Source organism: Pistacia vera, unplaced genomic scaffold, assembly GCF_008641045.1.
Source record: "Pistacia vera cultivar Batoury unplaced genomic scaffold, PisVer_v2 Contig67, whole genome shotgun sequence".
Taxonomy (NCBI): Eukaryota; Viridiplantae; Streptophyta; class Magnoliopsida; order Sapindales; family Anacardiaceae; genus Pistacia; species Pistacia vera.
Genome location: NW_022196523.1, coordinates 1,439,203 through 1,458,579, shown reverse-complemented (window position 1 = coordinate 1,458,579; position 19,377 = coordinate 1,439,203). Strand labels below are relative to the sequence as shown.

The following is a 19,377-nucleotide window of genomic DNA, read 5'->3' as shown; positions in this document are numbered from 1 at the left end:
GAAATTGTGGGTAGATTCTGTATCGTTATTTGATCGTAACAACAAATTACGATCATATGAACAAAAATCATTATAATTTGGCTCGCCGTCGTAGGATCAATTACTACTTTCAGCAGAAGAGGAAGTTTCGATGTATTTCCAGACTTGGAGTTTGTCATACACCTTGTTGGTCAACACTGCCAGTATCTTCCCCTGCATTGACAGCTTCAAGTAGTGTTGGATCAAACGAGGTAACGATTTATCTGTGTTTAGTTTATGAGGTTTAAATGTGCGTATGTGTGTTGGTAACGTGTTTGCTGATTATTATGGTGTTCCAATCTTGATTGTCGTTCTCACCGTATTGTTATTAGATGAGTCATAATGTGAACTGGTCTGCCGAGATGACCAACAAATTTCTTGTCCTGTTGTCTGAGCGGGTGAAAACTTCCCACAGTACTTCAATGAAAACAATAGATTACCAGGATATGTTGGATGACTTATCATCATTGGCTGGGAGGAGACTCAACGTGACACAACTAGCCTCTAAGTACTTTCGCCTGAGAAAAGTATATCAAGCATGGCGAAAATTGTTTCAACACACAGGCTTTGGTTGGGATCATGAGTCGCAAACTCCAACGTGTCCCATACAGGTTTGACAAGAATATATCAAGGTAAATTTCAAAAATTTTAATTCATATTAATCTACGACACCGTACTTTTATGATTTTTTTTGGGATTGACAGATATTAATATATGTTTATTTTTCATTACCAGCAAAACCCACAGGCACAGCAATTCTTCCATGAGGGACTTCCTCACAAGGAGCTTTATGAAGTCGTATTTGAGAAGCAAACTACCGCATGGAGATATGCGTACACATCTACGTCTCAACCGGTGGAGAACTGCACTTCTTCCAATCAAGGACCTGTTGACATTGATGATAGTGACTTCAAACCTGATCTGGATCGGACGACAAGGGAAAAAGGGTCAAACACATCTGGTCATGCAAGACCAAGAAATAGGAGGAAGAGAAGGCAGCCTAGGACAGGCGCTTGTGGATGTCATTGGTAGATTGATGGAAGTGCTTGTGGAGAGGAGTATGGGATCGAGGGCTAGCAATCGCAGTGGAGATGAGGGAAACGAAGAGAACAACAGTGTTCCATCTGATCCATTTTCCATGAGCCATTGTATTGACATCTTGAAGGCCATGCAAGTACCCACAGAGTTTTACATGCCGATTGTCAAGTACTTATATCAAAATCCAGGGTGGCGGGAGGTATTCGTAAAACTCCCACCCAAGGAAAAGGCTAATTGGATTTATAACAACTTTCGCAATTTGTAGATGACCTTGTATGTCTTAGGTGTTTGCCTATAGTTTTGTATGTGCCAGTGGGCAGTTATTCCTTTTACGGCTAACCCAAACTTTTTTTAGCACCTTGATTTGAAAAATGTACCTAAATGTCTGCTACTATATGAACTTATTCATTGTGCTATTGTTTTATGTGAGATAACATGTTTCATATGAGTTTGGGATTGTATTTAGAATTAAAAGTTGACTGCTATATTTTGCTAAGTACTACAATAACTGTTAAATGTTGATCAATGTTTTACAAATGTACAAGTTTAAATGGCATTGTCTAGGCGTCCAGGAAGAAGACAACGTATTGCAAATGACGAAGAAGAAATACTGACAGATATAACTGTTGCACTGTACGCTGGAAATAGATAGGCGTCACTTACGACATATATCCGTATTAACTGGTCATGATTACATGTTGGAAGTACTCAATGGTCATGATGATAGAATCTTTGACAAGTGTCGCATGGACAAAGACTGTTTTATAAACTTATGTTACATTTTGGCACAACAAGGGAAATTATGATCAACCAGGAGGATGAGTATTGAAGAACAAGTCATGATATTTTTGACAATTGCTGGTAAAAATGAGACAATCAAAACAATGATGGAGGATTTCCAACATTCGGATGAGACGATCTCTAGATATGTTGGCAAAGTTTGCGAGGCGATATGTGAATTGAAGACAGAGTTTATCAGGCCACCTGACTTTAGTGATATGTTCCACTGGAAATATCGTCCAACTGAAAATATTACCCTTTCTTTAAGGTACTTCTTCATTATGTTTTATATTAGTGGGTAGTTAAGTTCATTGTGTTATTAATGTTGATAGTTGGTTAACATTACTAAAATTCAATTTTGATGATCGAACTGTATTGGAGCTATTGATGGCACACATGTGTACTCTTCGGTTTCATAGGAGTTTGGCGATAGGTACTGGAATGGCAAAGGAACGTTGTCACAGAATGTAATGGTTGTATGCGACTTTAGAATGATGTTCAGTTATGTTGTCACTGGGTGGGAAGGATATACGCATGATTCAAGAGTTTTACATTCAGTTTTTGATGATTCTAATTCTAGATTCCCACATCCTCCACCGGGTATAAGTATCTTTTTTACGTATTATAGCGTATTGGCTCCACTTTTGAGGCCCTAGAATTCAAATAACATGTGTGATTTTATTACAGGAAAATACTATTTGGTTGATGCGGGTTATCCAAATAGAGAGGGGTTCCTCGCCCCTCATAGGTGAGTGGCTTACCATATTCATGATCACCGCTGTAATCGGAGGGGGCCACAAGAGTTGTTTAACTACAGACATGCATCACTCCACAATGTTGTCGAGAGAACCTTTGGTGTTTAAAAAAAAAAGGTTCCGTATTCTCAATGGAATGAACAATTGCCCGATGGACAAACAAGGGAAGACTGTTATGGCATGTTATGTACTTCATAATTTTATCAGAATATACAATATGGGGGACCCTATCTTCCAACGGTATATTGAAAATATGGGTAATGAGCAAGTATATTTTGATGGCCAAAACGAGGCAGAAGATGGCGAAAATGGAGAGGGATCGAGTCAACCGCAACAAGGTATTATAGATGACATGACAATTGTACGGGATAACATAATGACTGAACTGTGGGCAGCACACATGACCATGTCGTAATTGTTAATAAAATATATGTGTACAAACAATTCTAAGAGTTGATAATTAGTAGTTTTATCATATATGTATTAATGTGATGTTTTTAAATAGTTGAATCGATATTTGGAATTAATATGAGATTTTTTTTTTAATTTAGTGATTATGGAATTACCAATCAAATGTTTAATATTATTAAAATGTAAATTGATAAATGTTTAGATTATAATAATAAATTATTTTAGCAAAATGCACAAAAATATTGTATTAATAAATCATTTATAAAAAATATACTAAATAAATATTCAACAATTTATTCAACACAAATAACAAAATCAAAATACTCTACCAAACACATGTTATTCAAATCTTATTCTCGTAATAATAACCCAACAAAACTCCCCAATACTATTTCAAAAATCATATCTAAAATAATAAAACAAACACACCCCATTTGTAGAGGTAAGATGTCCGTACATTACCTCTACAAATGAAGAATGACAATGCATCCACCTCAGATGTTCATGTTCGGGGAAATCACCACATGACTAATTATACATTTCAAATACCAGAACGGAAGGGAAATGATTCGAGAGTTATTTAAAGGTTATATAAAATTTTAATATGTGATTTCAATCTTGCATTTGCTTGGGTGAGGGTGCACTGCGTCTCCAAAATCCTGCTAAGACGCTTCCAAAGACTGAGTGACAGACACTGGAAACTGCACATGGTACTGCGGTGAGAGGGTTTCCAAAGTGTTGAGTGGCAAGAACAACTCCAAGCACCGAGTTCTGAAACATTTAATGGATTAATATGAATGTAGGTGATGATACTGGCAACAAAAAAATAAATAATAGCAGCCGCTCCTATACAAAATATTTCCATCTGGTTAATACAAAAATAAAATAACAAACATCTCCTAAGTATTAGTTGAAACAAGAAGGAGCTGCTCTTATCTTAGAAATTGAAAATTTCATAATAATTATTACCTGCATACCAACCTCAATAGAGATGGTCCTTGAAGATGCTACATCAATCCCAAGCATCCTTGCAAGTACATAACCAAAGAAAAATCCAGATGCATGAAGAAGAAACGCAGCAAAAACCACTTGTTGACCAGACATTAGAATTGCAGAAGCACTCTGGGCAATTGCATTCCCACACAGTAGAGCAACAGTTCCCACAGCAATGGGTGGCATCAAAGGAGAGACAAACTTAACCAGGCTTGGGAAATACTGGTTTAGAAATGCACCAGCCAGTACAGGAAGAAGAACAACCTATGGTCATAACACAATGAGAAATAGCAGCAGGAATAGTAGAAAAACAACAGCAATTAACAATTTTTAAGCAATGAGACAGCGGCAAGAGACCTTACCTGCAATGTGGACATTAATAACCCTGCTGCATCTACCGCAACATATTGTCCAGCAAGTTTAGCTGTGAGAAAAGGGGTCATCACCTGAAAGATGGAATGGAATAACAAGTTTTAGTGGATATCGTTAAGGGGAAAAGTGCCTGGACACATTAGTTTCTGAAATATAATTTCTTTGAAAACGAGAAAATGGAATAAAATATTTGTGCAGTCAAATGCTAAAAGGCAGGTATTTCAAGAGAAAAGAACCTTCTGTTCTCACAACTTTTTAACTAGAAAATAGAAGGAAATCAAAACAAAACATAAAAAGGAGATGTTGGTAGATAATCTGTTGGAAAGATGAAAGAGAACTAAATTTACACCAGACGTTGCATCTACATCAATACAAAATAAAATAGCACCACCTAAACACCAGTTTCAAGGAAAAAAGCAGTAGGGAAGGAAGCAGCAAGAGTTTACCCACCACAGCTGATAGGGTGCTCGCTGCTGTCATCAACACTGAAAGTGCCACATTACCACTGGAAAACAGAAAGGCCATCAGATCTTCTGCCTTAGGCAAAGGCCATCAGATCTTCTGCCTTAGGCAGACATAACAACAAAAGAGAAAGCAAGAATTTTGTTATGTGAAGTCACAGACCGTGCAATATAAGTGACAATGTTACTTGCTGTACCTGAAACCATGGTATAAACAAACTATCAAAAATGAGGTTAAACATGGAATGAGCAATATCTCAATACGCCAAGACTAACAGACATAATTACCACCAGGGCAGCAACCAACCAAAATTAAACCAGCTGCAAAATGCGATGGCAGATTTAAGAGCTTGCTCACAAGAAACCCTGATATTGGCATCACCTGCACCAATCACCCATGCTCTTCTAATTTAGTACAAGTACTCTAGGTCATACTGACATAGGCTAAAATTGAACATCTTTCGTCTGCAAATTGAGGCACTATTGCTTCAGGACACTGCAGCACTATTTTATACAATTTTTCTTTGCCCTTACAATGGTTTAAAATGTCAAAAGGGTCAATGAAGCTACAGGAAACCAACTCACCAGAGAAAAAGAGAGAAATAAGAAAAAAATAATGGTAAATTTATAAGTAAAGAGCAAAGGATTGTGAGAGGAGGAGTAACTGAATCCTCAACTTGATTATTAAGATTTGAGCACGTGAATGACATTGCTAAGGGTAAAAAAGCATCATTAGATTCTCAATGAATCTATCTTATAGACTCTCCTGAACATAAATCTCATCGTTGTTGAATATGTCTTAACTTTAACCACCACCCTTAACAATTTTACAAATTCAATAAACATTTGCATAGAATCGCTAAGTATTTTGCCTTGGAAAGTAAGTATGTCCCAGAATGTATATATCTGCAATAAAAGAGTTTATCTATTCATTTATTTATTATTGTTATTGAACAGTTTCTTGTTAAAATATATATAAATCAACCTAAAAATCAATTAAAAGTTCTACATCATTGGATTGAAAAATACACATTTAACTGCACTAATTAATAACAACAGTAAGCATATCACCCTTTTATAATATGTAACCGAAGTTTGTAGCCAAACAAATACCAAGCATTTTGGATTTGAATCAAACATGTATATACTTGATGGGATAATAAAGAAACGAAACACAGACCGAGTACTGAAGCAGAAAGCCAGAAATAATCTCCTTGGGCATGGAAAAAGCGCCACGTAGGTCATCAAGAGTGAGAGTCATGCCCATACCAAGCATGGTGAGAGTGATACCAAAAATGGTCCATTTTGGCGTGATCCAGTTGAAGGAACTTGGCTTCACCAAACCCAACAAGCAACCCAAAGATACCCATATCGGAAATGCAGTGGATATTGCTTCACCGATCAACTCAATCCAGTCCCGAAAACTGCGGTTGTTGTTTGTTTCATAACTGTTCGACGAGATGTCACAACGAAGAGGGGCAAATGTTTTGGGCGAAAAATTAGTGGGTTTTGATTGGAGAGTTAGAGAAGTTGGTGCGTTCCAAGTGGAACTGCTTAACTGGGATGTGAGAATGAGTTGATTTGAGGATCGGACACAAGAAATTGAAGGGAGTTGTTGTCGTTTAATTGTTGGAGGGTGGTTTGAAATGTGTGTGTTGTTTAGTTGAAAATGGAGTTTTTGTTTGGGGAATGAAATTGAGCACAACATTTCTCTTGTTGAGTGTTGACACACTAGACTGTGTTGGGTGGACTGTTACTCATCAATATCATAGGGCTGAACTTGATGAATGTTCTGTCGGAGTCTAGATGATATCAGTTTGTGTCTCAAGTAAATTTGACTGGAGATTAGAAAAAGGAAAAAAAAAATATTTAATTAAAATAAAAAAAAAAACTAAATGTTGCTGTGAAATTTTCAGCTTCGTGTTTCAAAATCTGCTGCTGCAATATTGAAGTGTATTTTAAGGCATCAAAGTTCTAAGTTCGGAGACCATTTTTGTTGGGGGTTTCTCAAAGCTTATAAGATGGTATAACTAACTCTCTAAACTTAATGAACGTTTCCTTATAACTTTTTTGATTTTATAAGTTGATTTAGATACATCTTCTTTTTATTTATATAACTTTTTTGATTTTATAAGTTGATTTAGATACATCTTCTTTTTATTTATATAAGTTAGTTTGATCAATTATAATATCACATTATTTCTATTTAATTTTAAAATTTTATAATATATATTATTTAATATAATATCTTTTTAGTTATATATTTATAAATCATGTTTTATTAAATACATCAACTATTTATCAATCACTTATAAATACTTTAACATAATTACTTAAAATTTTAAAAATTAGTTTATAATAGATTTTTTTTATTCAGCAGATCCAGTAACTATGGATCTTTAACAATCATTGAATTAATAAATAGAATAATGTCCTGTATTTCAGTATACCCAAGACTGATCAAGATCTGATTGAGTTGCTGGCATCATAGTGAGCCCTTAATAATTAATTAATTATTTAACGTACTAATTATATTAACTTAGAAATATATTATGATTATAAATTATTAATCTTCTAACTGAAACTCACTATTGACATATAGAATTAATTTTTTTTTTTTTTTATAGAAACAAACCAACTGTAAGTACAACAATAATATCCAAATAAATAAATTATAAAATAAATTGATTATTTAAAGCCATTGAGACATTTTGTTTTGTAATCTGCGACCCGCCAAACAGAGGAGTCCAAACCCCTGAATCCAAATTTTGGCGGGCTCGATTTCAGTAACCCACAAAACTCAAACTTTCCAAACAAAGTCGTTTCGAGTTTCAGATTGGCGCCAACACCAAAACCAAACTCAAAACCTTAACTTAAATCCCCAGAAGATTTCTTAACAATCCGCACTATTTCTCTCTTCAATTTTAAGTTTTTAACTCTAAAGTCTAAACTATCCTAAGTTCCACCAGATCCAACTTTACTTTTCCAGAAAATCCTGAAGCTTTCTTTCATTTCTCCACCACCAAATGGATACCAATTTTGAAGCTTTGCCCCCTTTGAAAAGATTCCGGCTTATGCAACAACGAGAAGAGCAGCAAAATCAAGAACCAACGTTCTTTCTTCCGGCTAAGAAGAGAAATTATCCCAATTTCAATGTGAACCTGAGTTACCTGTTTCGACAACAACGTATGTTTGCCAGCTAAGAAAAGGGTGTGGGCTCTTCAACCGGATTTGTATCCGATTCGCCTTCATTGAGTCTTGATCTTAATGTTAGTGGAAGCCGTGTTTCAATGAAAAAGCTGAAACAAAGAAGAGTCCAACTCTATCTTGAAAGCAAAGGTTCAGAAGATGAAGAGGTTGTTTGTGCAGAACAAGACGATGACGATGGGATAGTGTGTGCAATATGTCAAAGCACAGATGGGGATTCAAAAGATCCCATGTGTTATGTGATGGTGCGATTTGATGGTGCACACCACTTGTTATGGCAATCCTTGGTGAAAAATATCCGGCAAGGCGATTGGTTTGTGCTCAATGTTTGGCAAGTAAAGTGAAAAGTTCTCAATTTTCTTGCTGTTTGTGTCCGGTGAAGGATGGTGCCATAAAGCCAACTAATGATGGCTCATGGGCGCATGTCGTGTGCGCGGTGTTGGTTCCCGAAGTTTTCTTCGAGGATCCAGAGGAAGAGAAGGGATTGATTGTTCTAAAGTGCCAAAGGCAAGGAGGAGAAGAAATGTTACGTTTGTTGGAGTAAAAGAGGATGTGCAATTGAGTTTTCTGAGCCGAATGTCCTCTGTGGTTCCATGTCACTGTGTGATTGAAGGAAGATCTTTGTATTGAGTATAAGGAAGGGAAGAAAGGAGGTGTTGTTGCCGGTTCTGCAAAGACCATACCGAGCATGGAAGAAGGTAAAATTATATATCAAACATAATTCTTTGTTCTTTTCGGATATCGACTTACAATTTATGTGTTAATGATTTGTTGGTGTGCTTTTTGTTCTCTATGCAGCAAACAACACAGGAAAATTCAAGATTTTGGCAAGAATGAGTAACTTGAAACACGGGTTTTTTCCTGTATCAAAATTGCGATTCTGACGTTAACATTTATATGATGGTTTTGCTTAAAGTTTAGGTTTGATAGCTTAGAAGTTTATTTAATTTATCGTTATTTGATGTGAAAGTTCTGCTGATTCTATTTCTTGTTGAGTAAATTTAGTGGCTCTTTCTTAGAGTTTTTTTTTATTTGTACTGTGATTGTAACATGGATTATAACTTCTGTCATATTTTTTTTCGTGGATCATCAACCATAATAACAGTCTTTGAGATTTGTAAAGTGTTTAATAAATCCTAGAGATTAGTTAGGGTGTGTATTAACTAATCCAAATACTCCCAATTACCACAAAATGCGAATTTCAGCTTACTGGAATTTTGGGGTCTAATCATGCCATTCAAGCATTTTAAGCAACTATAGTTCCCTTCCATTTTATGAGAACTTGAGAAGTGTGTAATGAGAATAAAGCTCAATCATTAAAAAATCGAACTTTAATTTAGATTGGTTATTTCCTGACGAGACCCGTCGTATGTGAACATGAGAAGGTAGGCCTTGCCCAGTTAGGGCATGGGATCCCTTATAAATGGATGGTTAAGATGTAGCGTAGTAGATCTACTAATTGAGTTGGCCTCTGTCTTACTTGGTTTCCAAACTCCAAATAAGTTCTGTAGAATTCAGAATCAAAGTTGGGATGCGGTGGGACACTTTTGTTGGGCTTGCTCTTATATCAACTAAACACTCAGCCCGTTATCAAAACCTATGCCTACTATCAAAATATTTGATTTCTTCGGGCCTAAGAACACTATCAAATTTTGTTTGCTTCAGGCGTTAAGCCCGTTGTACAGTTTATGAGGAATAAGGTATTTAATGAGAGTAAACGATTTTTTCCCACCCAAAGTTTGCTTTAATGATACTAGTTTTAAAATACTATTTTTTCACTAAAATTAGTATTTTACTACTATTTAAAACCAATTCTAATGGTTATTAGTATCTTACAATACGTAATACGTATCATATGATACGATTCGATACAGGTCTCTAATAATACGTATCAGAGGGTGTATCCTAAACTTTTCGATACATTGATATGTATCTTACGATACAATACATATCCATTCGTATCTTTAAAAATATCGATACAAATAGATACGGCTTTATTAATTTGGGCTAAAGACCCAAAAACAATTCAGGTTGGATCCGGGTCACCCAACCCAGTTCACTAAAACCTGTCCAAATTTACTTATTTTGCATGGAGAAAGTGAAGAGGAACATGTGTTGCCCTTTTGCATGATAATAATAATACAAGTGGAGATATAAATATTGACATTGATCTTGGAAATAATATTAATGGTTGAGAATAAATGATATAGATTCTTAATTTTGTGATTAATTTTGATTACATAATACCATAATTTAAAGCCAATAATACCAAAAAATTCTTTAATTAATCTTTGGAATGATATTAATCTCTAGAAAATTTTTATTAATTAATTTATTTTTTTTAAAAGGTGTATTCTACGATACGATATGATACACGATACACGATACGATACGCGATTTGACAACCATAATAAAAATTATTTGTTACCATCATTTGAACCTTTGATCTCTTCTCTATACATTTTTTTTTTACTCTGACATTTAATTTCTTATCGATTGTCGATCATCGCAAGTTATGGATTTTTGTTCTTAGATGATTTTCGATTGATTCTGGCGACAAGTATTCAATCAATTATCACTATTTGATCCATCATCCTCCACTCTAGAAAACTCTTTTACTCTAGCTCTTGTTAACTTGTTGAAAATCGGTTAAAAAAATAAAATATATTTTAGATATTAATGAAATATACACATCTGGTAAGGAAAATAGTATTTTGAAACTTATGGGTGGGAAAATGTCGTTTACTCATTTAATTAATCTTCATCTCTTTCACAATTTGTAAGACATCTAATGTGTTTTGTTTCTTATCCCATAACAAAACCAGTAGTTAATTTAGCAGGTCTACCGTGATGTGAGTTGGCAATGTGTTATGGGAGTCAAGAGAATAAAATACTAACCAGCCAGACACAATTATTCCAAGGGAAAAGGAATATTCATATATGAGCACTGACAACGAAAAATGTTAACCCATTTCTAATTTAGAGTTTTCTGATTGCTGTTGAAAGATTCTCACTAGATAATCCAAATCAATTACGTGCCTTACCCCTTACTGTCATTGATGAACACAAAAATAAAATATTCACCACTGGTACTGTTCAGGTGAAAGAGCTGTATAATCAATTCTTTATTGGAAAAGATACTCTATGAATTTGAACTTGGAAACCTTCTAATGTTTTTAGCTTTATTAATAGCCTTAGGTACACCAATAAAGATCGGTAGTTTGGGACACAATCCAATATTATAATTTTTTTTTTTTGTAACTTATGTGATCATTCTTAATTAGATAGGTGTGATTCATTGTTGAGCAAGCGAAACCTATTAAGAGTTATCACTTCGTAATTGTGAGAAAAAATTTGTGAGATCGGATTGGGTTATATGTATAGTATTTCTTTTAGTATACACATTAATTAATACTATAAACAGACAAATAAATTTTAATTATTTAAATACACTTTATTTATTAATAGAAAAAAAAAAAAACGTTTTTTAATACATCTACATAATAAGTATTTTGTCCGTTTATCAAGACTCACATTAAGACAACCCTTACAAATAAGACAGATTTTGAAGAAATCTGTATAATAAGATCTATCTAGGGCAAATATTTGTGGAACAAATTGAAGATGGCAAAACTAGGAAGTTCGCTACCTGTGCCTTGTGCTCAGGAATTGGCCAAAAAGCCTATGGTGACTGTCCCTTCCAGATACATTCGTCGTCCAGAACAAAATGCACCCATAACTTCTGATGCTGTTTTGATTTCAGAGATGCTAGTTATTGACATGCAGAACTTGGTTTCTGAAAAATTAATGGATTCTGAATTAGTCAAGCTCCATTCTGCTTGCAAAGAGTGGGGTTTCTTCCAGGTAAATTCCTTGGGTTTTGTGCAACTACAATGTCTTTAGTATAGTGAAATATAACATATGCTTTTAGTTTTAGCCATGCATGCATTATTTTATTTCATTTATTTCTCTGTGATTTCAGTTGGTCAATCATGGAGTGACCTCATCGTTACTAGAGAAAGTAAAGAAAGGGATTCATGATTTCTTCAATCTCGAAATGGAAGAGAAGAAAAAATTTTGGCAGTCTCCGGGAGAAATAGAGGGATTTGGACAAACCTTTATTGTATCTGAGGAACAAAAGCTTGATTGGAATGACATGTTCTTAATGATCACCCAACCACCCCATCTGCGGAAACCCCATTTATTTCCTGAGCTTCCTCTTCCCCTCAGGTTTTCTCTTTGTGTGTTGCACTTATGCATTTTTCAAGAAAAAGAAAAATAATATTATAGTACTTGAACCTTCATTTTCATGCAGGGAGGCTTTGGAAGTTTACTCCACGGAATTAAAAACTATAGCCAGGGCTCTCACATCAAAAATGGCAAAAGCTTTAAACATGAAAGGTGAAGAAATGATAAGACTTTTTTGAAAATGGACTTCAAGCAATGAGAATGAACTATTACCCTCCATGTCCGGAGGCAGAGAAGGTTTTGGGTGTCCGTCCTCATTCTGATTCCACAGGTCTTACAATTCTCCTGCAACTCAATGATGTTGAAGGTCTCCAGATAAAAAAAGATGGCAGCTGGATTCCTATTACACCACTCCCAGATGCCTTCATAGTCAACATTGGAGACATGTTGGAGGTAATAATCACAGTAATCTTTTCAACATGTATATTTAATTCAAAAAACGTCTTTCTTGCACCTTCACTTATGCAGAATTGTTCAGCTTTCTTACACTATGGTTGAGTTTGAGAGGCAGGATTGGATTAGATTGACTTTCTGGATATGATTGGATTGGATTGGAATAGGTTCATGAGAAGACTATTTAATAATAATTTCAAACTATTAAACTATAATATTCTAAATCATTTATTAAATAGGTAAATAAATTTATATATTAACTAATTAGTTAATATAATATATATTAAGTAAAAATATATTATACAAGAAAAATATTTATATTATATATTAAAATTAAAACTGTGATTTTATATTATTACTTAATTCAATATTATTATATTAAATATTTATATTAATAATTATGATATTTGTAATATATTACTCATAATAACTACTTGCATGACAATATTTTTAATTATTAACACATTAATTTAGTAATGTTTTAAAATTTAAATAATTACTTTTATTATGAATTAACGAATATTTGTTATTATTCCGTCTAATAATTCCTATTTAGATAATAAAATTAAATTAAGAATTATCTAATCAAATAAAATTGTAGTTTCAAAACATTAATTAAATATTTTAATGTTATTATTACTTTTAAATGTATAAATTATTTGAAATATATGATATTGTCTTTGATAAATATGATTATTGATATATTTAATAAAATATTTGTTAAGATTATAATAGATTATAAATTAATATATATAATTTGTAATAATATAATAATAATTAAAAAGGAGCCATATGCAACATCCTATCGGAAAACCCTATGCATCGACGCCAAGTCCATGGCGGACCTCAGCGCCATTGCGCTCATCCTTACGTTGACACAGGCAGATTGCGTATGAGGAATACCAGTATTCTCCTAGTCCGATGCCCTGCATGGCAATGGCGTATGAATACCGTTGCCGCGGCATTGGGATGATGGTTTTCCTCCAACGCAAGCAGATTGCTTTCATATATATCTAGTCTTATCCCCATCCAATCTATTTTACATGGCAGATGATTACCAATGGAATACAGAAGCATGAGCATCGCGCAACTGTAAACTCTGATAAAGAAAGACCTCTCATAGCCACATTTTACAACCCAAATATAATGGTGAATGGCCCTGCACCCAGTTTGATCACTGAAAAAACCCTGCATTATTTAAAGACTGACGTTGACGAATTCCTCACTGGCCTATTTACTCGTGAGAATCATGACAAATGTTATCTGGATACCATGAGGATACAGCAGAATGGTGAAACAAGAATTAATAGTACTGGATTTGGATGAATGCAAGATTAATCAGTGAGAATCTTTGAAGAAGAATGCTTTAAAAATAGTGTGAAAAAGTGACAATAAATGATAGAGTTGTTTGGAAACAGTGTGAACCCATAGTATATAGAGAGACCTTTAAGAAGGCTTGTAATCTTATATTGAAAATCATATTGTAATTTTACGTTGATTTTGAATGATTGAGTGTACTGATTTTGATTTCAACTTTGGCCTTCCTTTATTGATTAGTTGAATATATTCTCAAACCCTTAGTCGTGGGCAATTTTAGAGTCTAATTTTCAGGTTTACACTATAGAAAGGATGAGGTTTGTGACACTGAATTAATTAAAAACTAAAACCAGCCAGCTTCAGGTAAATCCAAAGGAAAAGGATCATCGTACTTGTGACAAGACCCAGAAGACAAGCAGTGGGTTTCGAAAAGATTTTCACCACATATTTAGAAAGGTGGGGATTGCTCTAGAAAAAACACTTTGAAGTGTAGGCAGATTCGCTGAATAAAAATCTTTCAGAGATTGTAAGAACTCTGTAGAATTGTTGAGCAAATTTTGGAAGAAAAGATGGCCAAACTAGGAGGTTCATTACATGTTCCTTGTGTTTCAAGAATTGGCCAAGAAGCCTAGGGAAACTGTCCCTTCCAGATATATACGTCCAGAACAGACTCCATTATTTCTGATGCGGATCTGTCTCAGAGATCCAGTTATTAACATGCAAAGTTGATGTTCTGAAGAATCAATGGATTCTGAATTAAACAAGCTCCACTTTGCCTGCAAAGAATGGGGTTTCTTCCAGGTAAATAAATATTCCTTTTATGGTGTATGCTAGTTTCTGTTAATTCATCTTTAGACTTTTTTTTTTTTTTTTTTGTCAATTTTCAGTTGTTGAATCATGGAGTGAGCTCATCAATTCTAGAGAAAGTGAAGAAAGGATATTCAGAATTTCTCAACCTGAATATGGAAGAGAAGAAAAGATACTGGCAAATATCCTGGAGAAGTAGGGATTTGGGCAAGCTTTTGTTGTGTCTGAGGACCAAAAGCTTGATTGGGTGACATTTTCTTCATGACTACCCAACCACCCCATTGGAGGAACCCCATTTGTTTCCTAACCTCCTGCTTCCATTCAGGTTCAATGTCTCCATCACTCTCTGTCTACAGTGTGCTTGTTGTTTGCTTTTGTGGGCTGGGTTCCTTTTTTCATTTATTAGGCCCACCATGAAGCTCACCTTGGACTGGGCTGGATGAATTTTGGCAGCCCAGCTCACAAGCCCATGCTTTTATTATCGGTTTCTAACTTATTAGCTATGGGCCAAATTCATGAAGAGTAGTATTATTCTTTTTAAATTTTGCATTAATTTTTCAATTGGACTATAGAGTAAAATATAGGATGTATATAAATGGCTCAACCTAATATTATCTAACTTTGAATTACAAGGTCTCACAGTTTGTTTTTGGGCTTCAGGCCTAAAATGCAGCATGTTGGGTAAGGGCTATAGCTCCATGCCCCCATATATATATATACCCCTTCTCCCACACGGAGCGGTGTAACTTCACCAACACACCCTTCATCACGATATATATATATATATATATATATATATATATATATAATAATATATATATACACCCCATCTCCCACACGAAGCCCAGAGCGATGTGAGACTTCACAATACACCTTTCATCGCGAGATATATATATATGCCCCTTTTTACAGGAGTGATGGAGTACTCACAAGAACCTTTCCCATCGCGATATATTAATGCACCCCCTTCACACTGAGGTGTCAGCAAGATTGTATTATGTGAAATGATAAACACAGCATTAAGAAGACAAAATAGCCATCAAACTTGGACTGCAGAATTTATTGGCCGCCTTCCATTTGTCAACATTTTGATCATTTATAAGTGAAACGTGACTAAGATTTTCCACTTTTTTTTAAAACTCCCCAAGGGAGACTAGTCCACAGAAAACCTACTAGACTTTCAACGAGCTGTTGGTAATTTTGAAAATATTGCCACTAGAATAATTCAATTCACAACAATGCTTACACATGTCGAGCAAATTAATTTTTGGAAAAAGAGATGGCCAACTTGGAGGTTCACTACTGGTCCCCTTGTGTTCAAGATTTAGCCAAGAAGCCTATGGAAACTGTCCCCCCCCGGTACATACGTCCAGAACAAGAATTTCCATCATTTCTGATGGTGGTTTGATCTCAGAGATCCCAGTTATTAACATGCAGAAGTTGTTTACTGAAGAATTAGATTCTGAACTGGCAAGCTCCACTTTGCTTGCAAGAATGGGGTTTCTCCGGTAAACCCCTGTCTCAAAAACCAAATAGTAACACTTTCTTTTTTTCTCATAACAGCTTCATATGTGATTTCTTCTTATCAAGCAATACTTGGAGCCAAACCATTTTTCATATCCTTCTCTTCTTGTTTTGTTGGGCAAGACTTGAATGAAAGAACTATGTAATACGTCAATATAATCAAAACAGGTCAAATTAGGCTACAAGTATGAAAAAGGATCAGTTGTTTTACTTGAGAGACACAGTTTGATGACCATTATCGCATATTTTGCGCAAAGTTAAATTCTGATTTTGCCTTGTAGAGCTTAGTTAACTCAAATTGCTTCAAATTGTTCTTCCTTTGCTATTTCAATAGGTTAGTTTCTTCATTCTAACAAATTAGCCAGAAATAAGAAAGTTAAAGCAAATACTGACTGCAGAGATTCTCAATCAATTAAGCTGCGCTGCATTTCTGTCGATAAAATATTTGTCTGATCTGCACTATCTGCATGACTTCAGTTGGTAATCATGGAGTAAGCTCAGCATTCTAGAGATAGTAAGAAACAGATTCAGGAATTTTTCAATCTCAAAATGGAAGAGAAGAAAAATATTGGCGTATCCAGGAGAACTTGAGGATTTGGACGCCTTTGTTGTATCTGGGAACAAAACTTGATTGGGGTGATATGTTCTACATGACAACCCACCAGTCCATCTAAGGAACCCCATTATTTCCTAACCTCCCTCTCCCTCTCAAGTTAGTTTTAGTCCAGTATTATTTTCCAGAAGAGAGAGAAAATTAGAGCTTCTAATGAACTTTCTTTCCATGTAGAGAAACCTTGGAGTTTACTCACTAGAACTGAGAACTCTTGCCATATCTCTGTTATTGAAAGTGGCAAAAGTTTTTAAACATCAAAGCTGATGAAATAGAGACTTCTTTGAAAACGGAAAGCATCAATGAGGATGAACTTTACCTCCCATGTCCCACAGCCAGAGAAGGTTATGGGCCTCACTCCTCACTTGTGCCACAGGCTTGACAATTCTTCTACAGATCAATGAGTTGAAGGTCTCCAGATAAAATGGCAAGTGGGTTCCTGTTTCACCCCCTCCCAATGCCTTTATTGTCAACATGGAGACATGTTGGAGGTATTAATTATCGTCAATTCCTCTAATTTTGGCTTTATGATTGGAATTTGGAAATAACAACTTCCTTACTTTTTGTGTAAAATTTTTATGGAAAATAAAACAGCAATAATTTCTTTGAGAGATCTTTTAGAAAGTCAAAACGGAAAAGTAAATCAACATGGCCCCACATGTTTAAAGTATCCCATTCAACTTTACCCTTAACTTGGATTACGGAAACGACCATTTTGGGGAAATTCGGATGAATCACCCCACCTTCTCCCATTTCTGCACTCCAGACATCTACATCAAGTCAAAATTTAGAAAAGTTAGTGAGTCTACTCATAACCTTCCACTACTGCTAATTATTTAAACAATAACCACCCCTTTCCATACTTTATCTCTCCACTACCATTATTCATGAGTAACCATTGACTGTTGATTTTGGACTTTACATGGCAGATGATAACCAATGGAGCATACAGAAGCATTGAGCATCGTGCAACGGTAAACTCTGTGCAAGAGAGACTGTCCATTGCAACGTTTTACAGCCCGAGATATGATGGTGAAGTAGGCCCTGCATTCAGTTTGATCACTGAACAAACACCTGCATCGTTTAGAAGAGTGACAATCGAAGAGTACTTCAAAGGCCTATTTGCTCGTGAGCTTCACGAAAAATCTTACCTGGATTCCATGAGAATAAAGCATGGTCGTCAGGGATAGGATTAATTGATTTGGGGGTGTGAACGTGCAAGATTTTGTATGAAGCTTTGATGGAAGAATGCACAGAAAATTGTGCCACAGAGAAAATGAAAAATAAAAATTTTATTTCAACAGTCATAAGATCAGTAGTATCATGAAGAAAGTCTTATATGGACTTGGTTTTCAGAGAAATATGTTCTAATTAGCACAAGGATTAGGCAAAAGCCAGATGAATACAATCTTGGTTAAGACCAAATTCTTTCGCAATTTTATATAAAATGGTTAAGGCAAAAGATCTACTAAAAATTGTCGTTCACTATCTTTTGTAGGGCTCTGAGAGCTACATTCATACGCATTGTCCTACTCACTTTCTATGGTGGAACTCGAATTTGTCTCTTACCCACTTTCTATGGCGGGGTGTAGAATACATCCCCTTAATTCGAGCCCAAGACATCATCCTTGAAAACGAATAAGTTCTGGAATAAATTGCATCGCATTGCCATAGCTTTTCAACCAAAATATATATATATAGACCATCAAATCTGTTCTGCAATAATTAAGGCCTTGCATGTTGCCATCAGGTCTATCTTTTATAAATGAGCAGTAGCAATTATATCACCATTCAGGAGGACATAGTTAAGATGACTTGAACATGTTGAGCAGTCAATGGTATCCCTAAAGTTTTGGAATCGTATAACACAATTATGGGCAGTTAATTGCTAATTGATTTTCTGCATGTATTTTCCGTTTATGTACACCTCAATTGTAGGAGTAGTTATGGGAATCTCTCTGGATAAATCTCTGTTACTCTTCAATGAACGAAATACTACGGCTGAATACCTTGCTTTACATGGTATCAGAGCCTTGGGTGTAACCCCTGCACCCTATTCTGATAGTGTTTTGACTGTTTGTAGCCGTATAATGCTACGAGGGAGTATTGTATTTTGATTTGATATAAATTGCTTGGGTTAGAGAAAAGATTTTGGATATGTTATACGTATGTTTATTGTTTTGCTTGTTACTTGTTGTGGGGATCAGTACACCCTTTGGAGATGTAAACATGGAATGCAAATGTTTGATGATGAGTGGTGTCATGGTTGTGGTTGAATTGGTATGAGAAGAGTATTTTGTTTGTTGTGTGTTTTTGCGATGAGGCTGGACTTGGAGTAGGGGACATACTATCGGCGTCACGGTTGCGGTTGACGCACTCAGGGGTCCCGCTCATACCAATTGTATGTTGAGTATGTTGGTTGGAATTATACCTGGGCAAGGGA

The 19,377-nt window shown here is 35.2% G+C and overlaps 1 protein-coding gene and 3 pseudogenes across 1 annotated transcript; 3 read left to right on the top strand and 1 right to left on the bottom strand.

Annotated features, from left to right (window-relative positions):
• Positions 1-3,363: 3,363 nt before the first annotated feature.
• LOC116112874 (probable sodium/metabolite cotransporter BASS1, chloroplastic) lies at positions 3,364-6,669 on the bottom strand. Its single transcript, XM_031399003.1, has 7 exons — positions 6,009-6,669; positions 5,117-5,210; positions 4,992-5,025; positions 4,818-4,872; positions 4,358-4,441; positions 3,972-4,259; positions 3,364-3,773 (listed from the first exon to the last, which is right to left on the bottom strand). Exons 1-7 carry the CDS (start codon positions 6,534-6,536, stop codon positions 3,615-3,617), a joined length of 1,242 nt encoding a protein of 413 aa, XP_031254863.1. The 5' UTR covers positions 6,537-6,669; the 3' UTR covers positions 3,364-3,614.
• Positions 6,670-7,854: 1,185 nt separating this feature from the next.
• LOC116112818 lies at positions 7,855-8,919 on the top strand (annotated as a pseudogene).
• Positions 8,920-11,659: 2,740 nt separating this feature from the next.
• On the top strand, positions 11,660-14,002 carry LOC116112817 (annotated as a pseudogene).
• Positions 14,003-14,562: 560 nt separating this feature from the next.
• Positions 14,563-18,545, top strand: LOC116112816 (annotated as a pseudogene).
• The last annotated feature ends 832 nt before the right edge of the window (positions 18,546-19,377 follow it).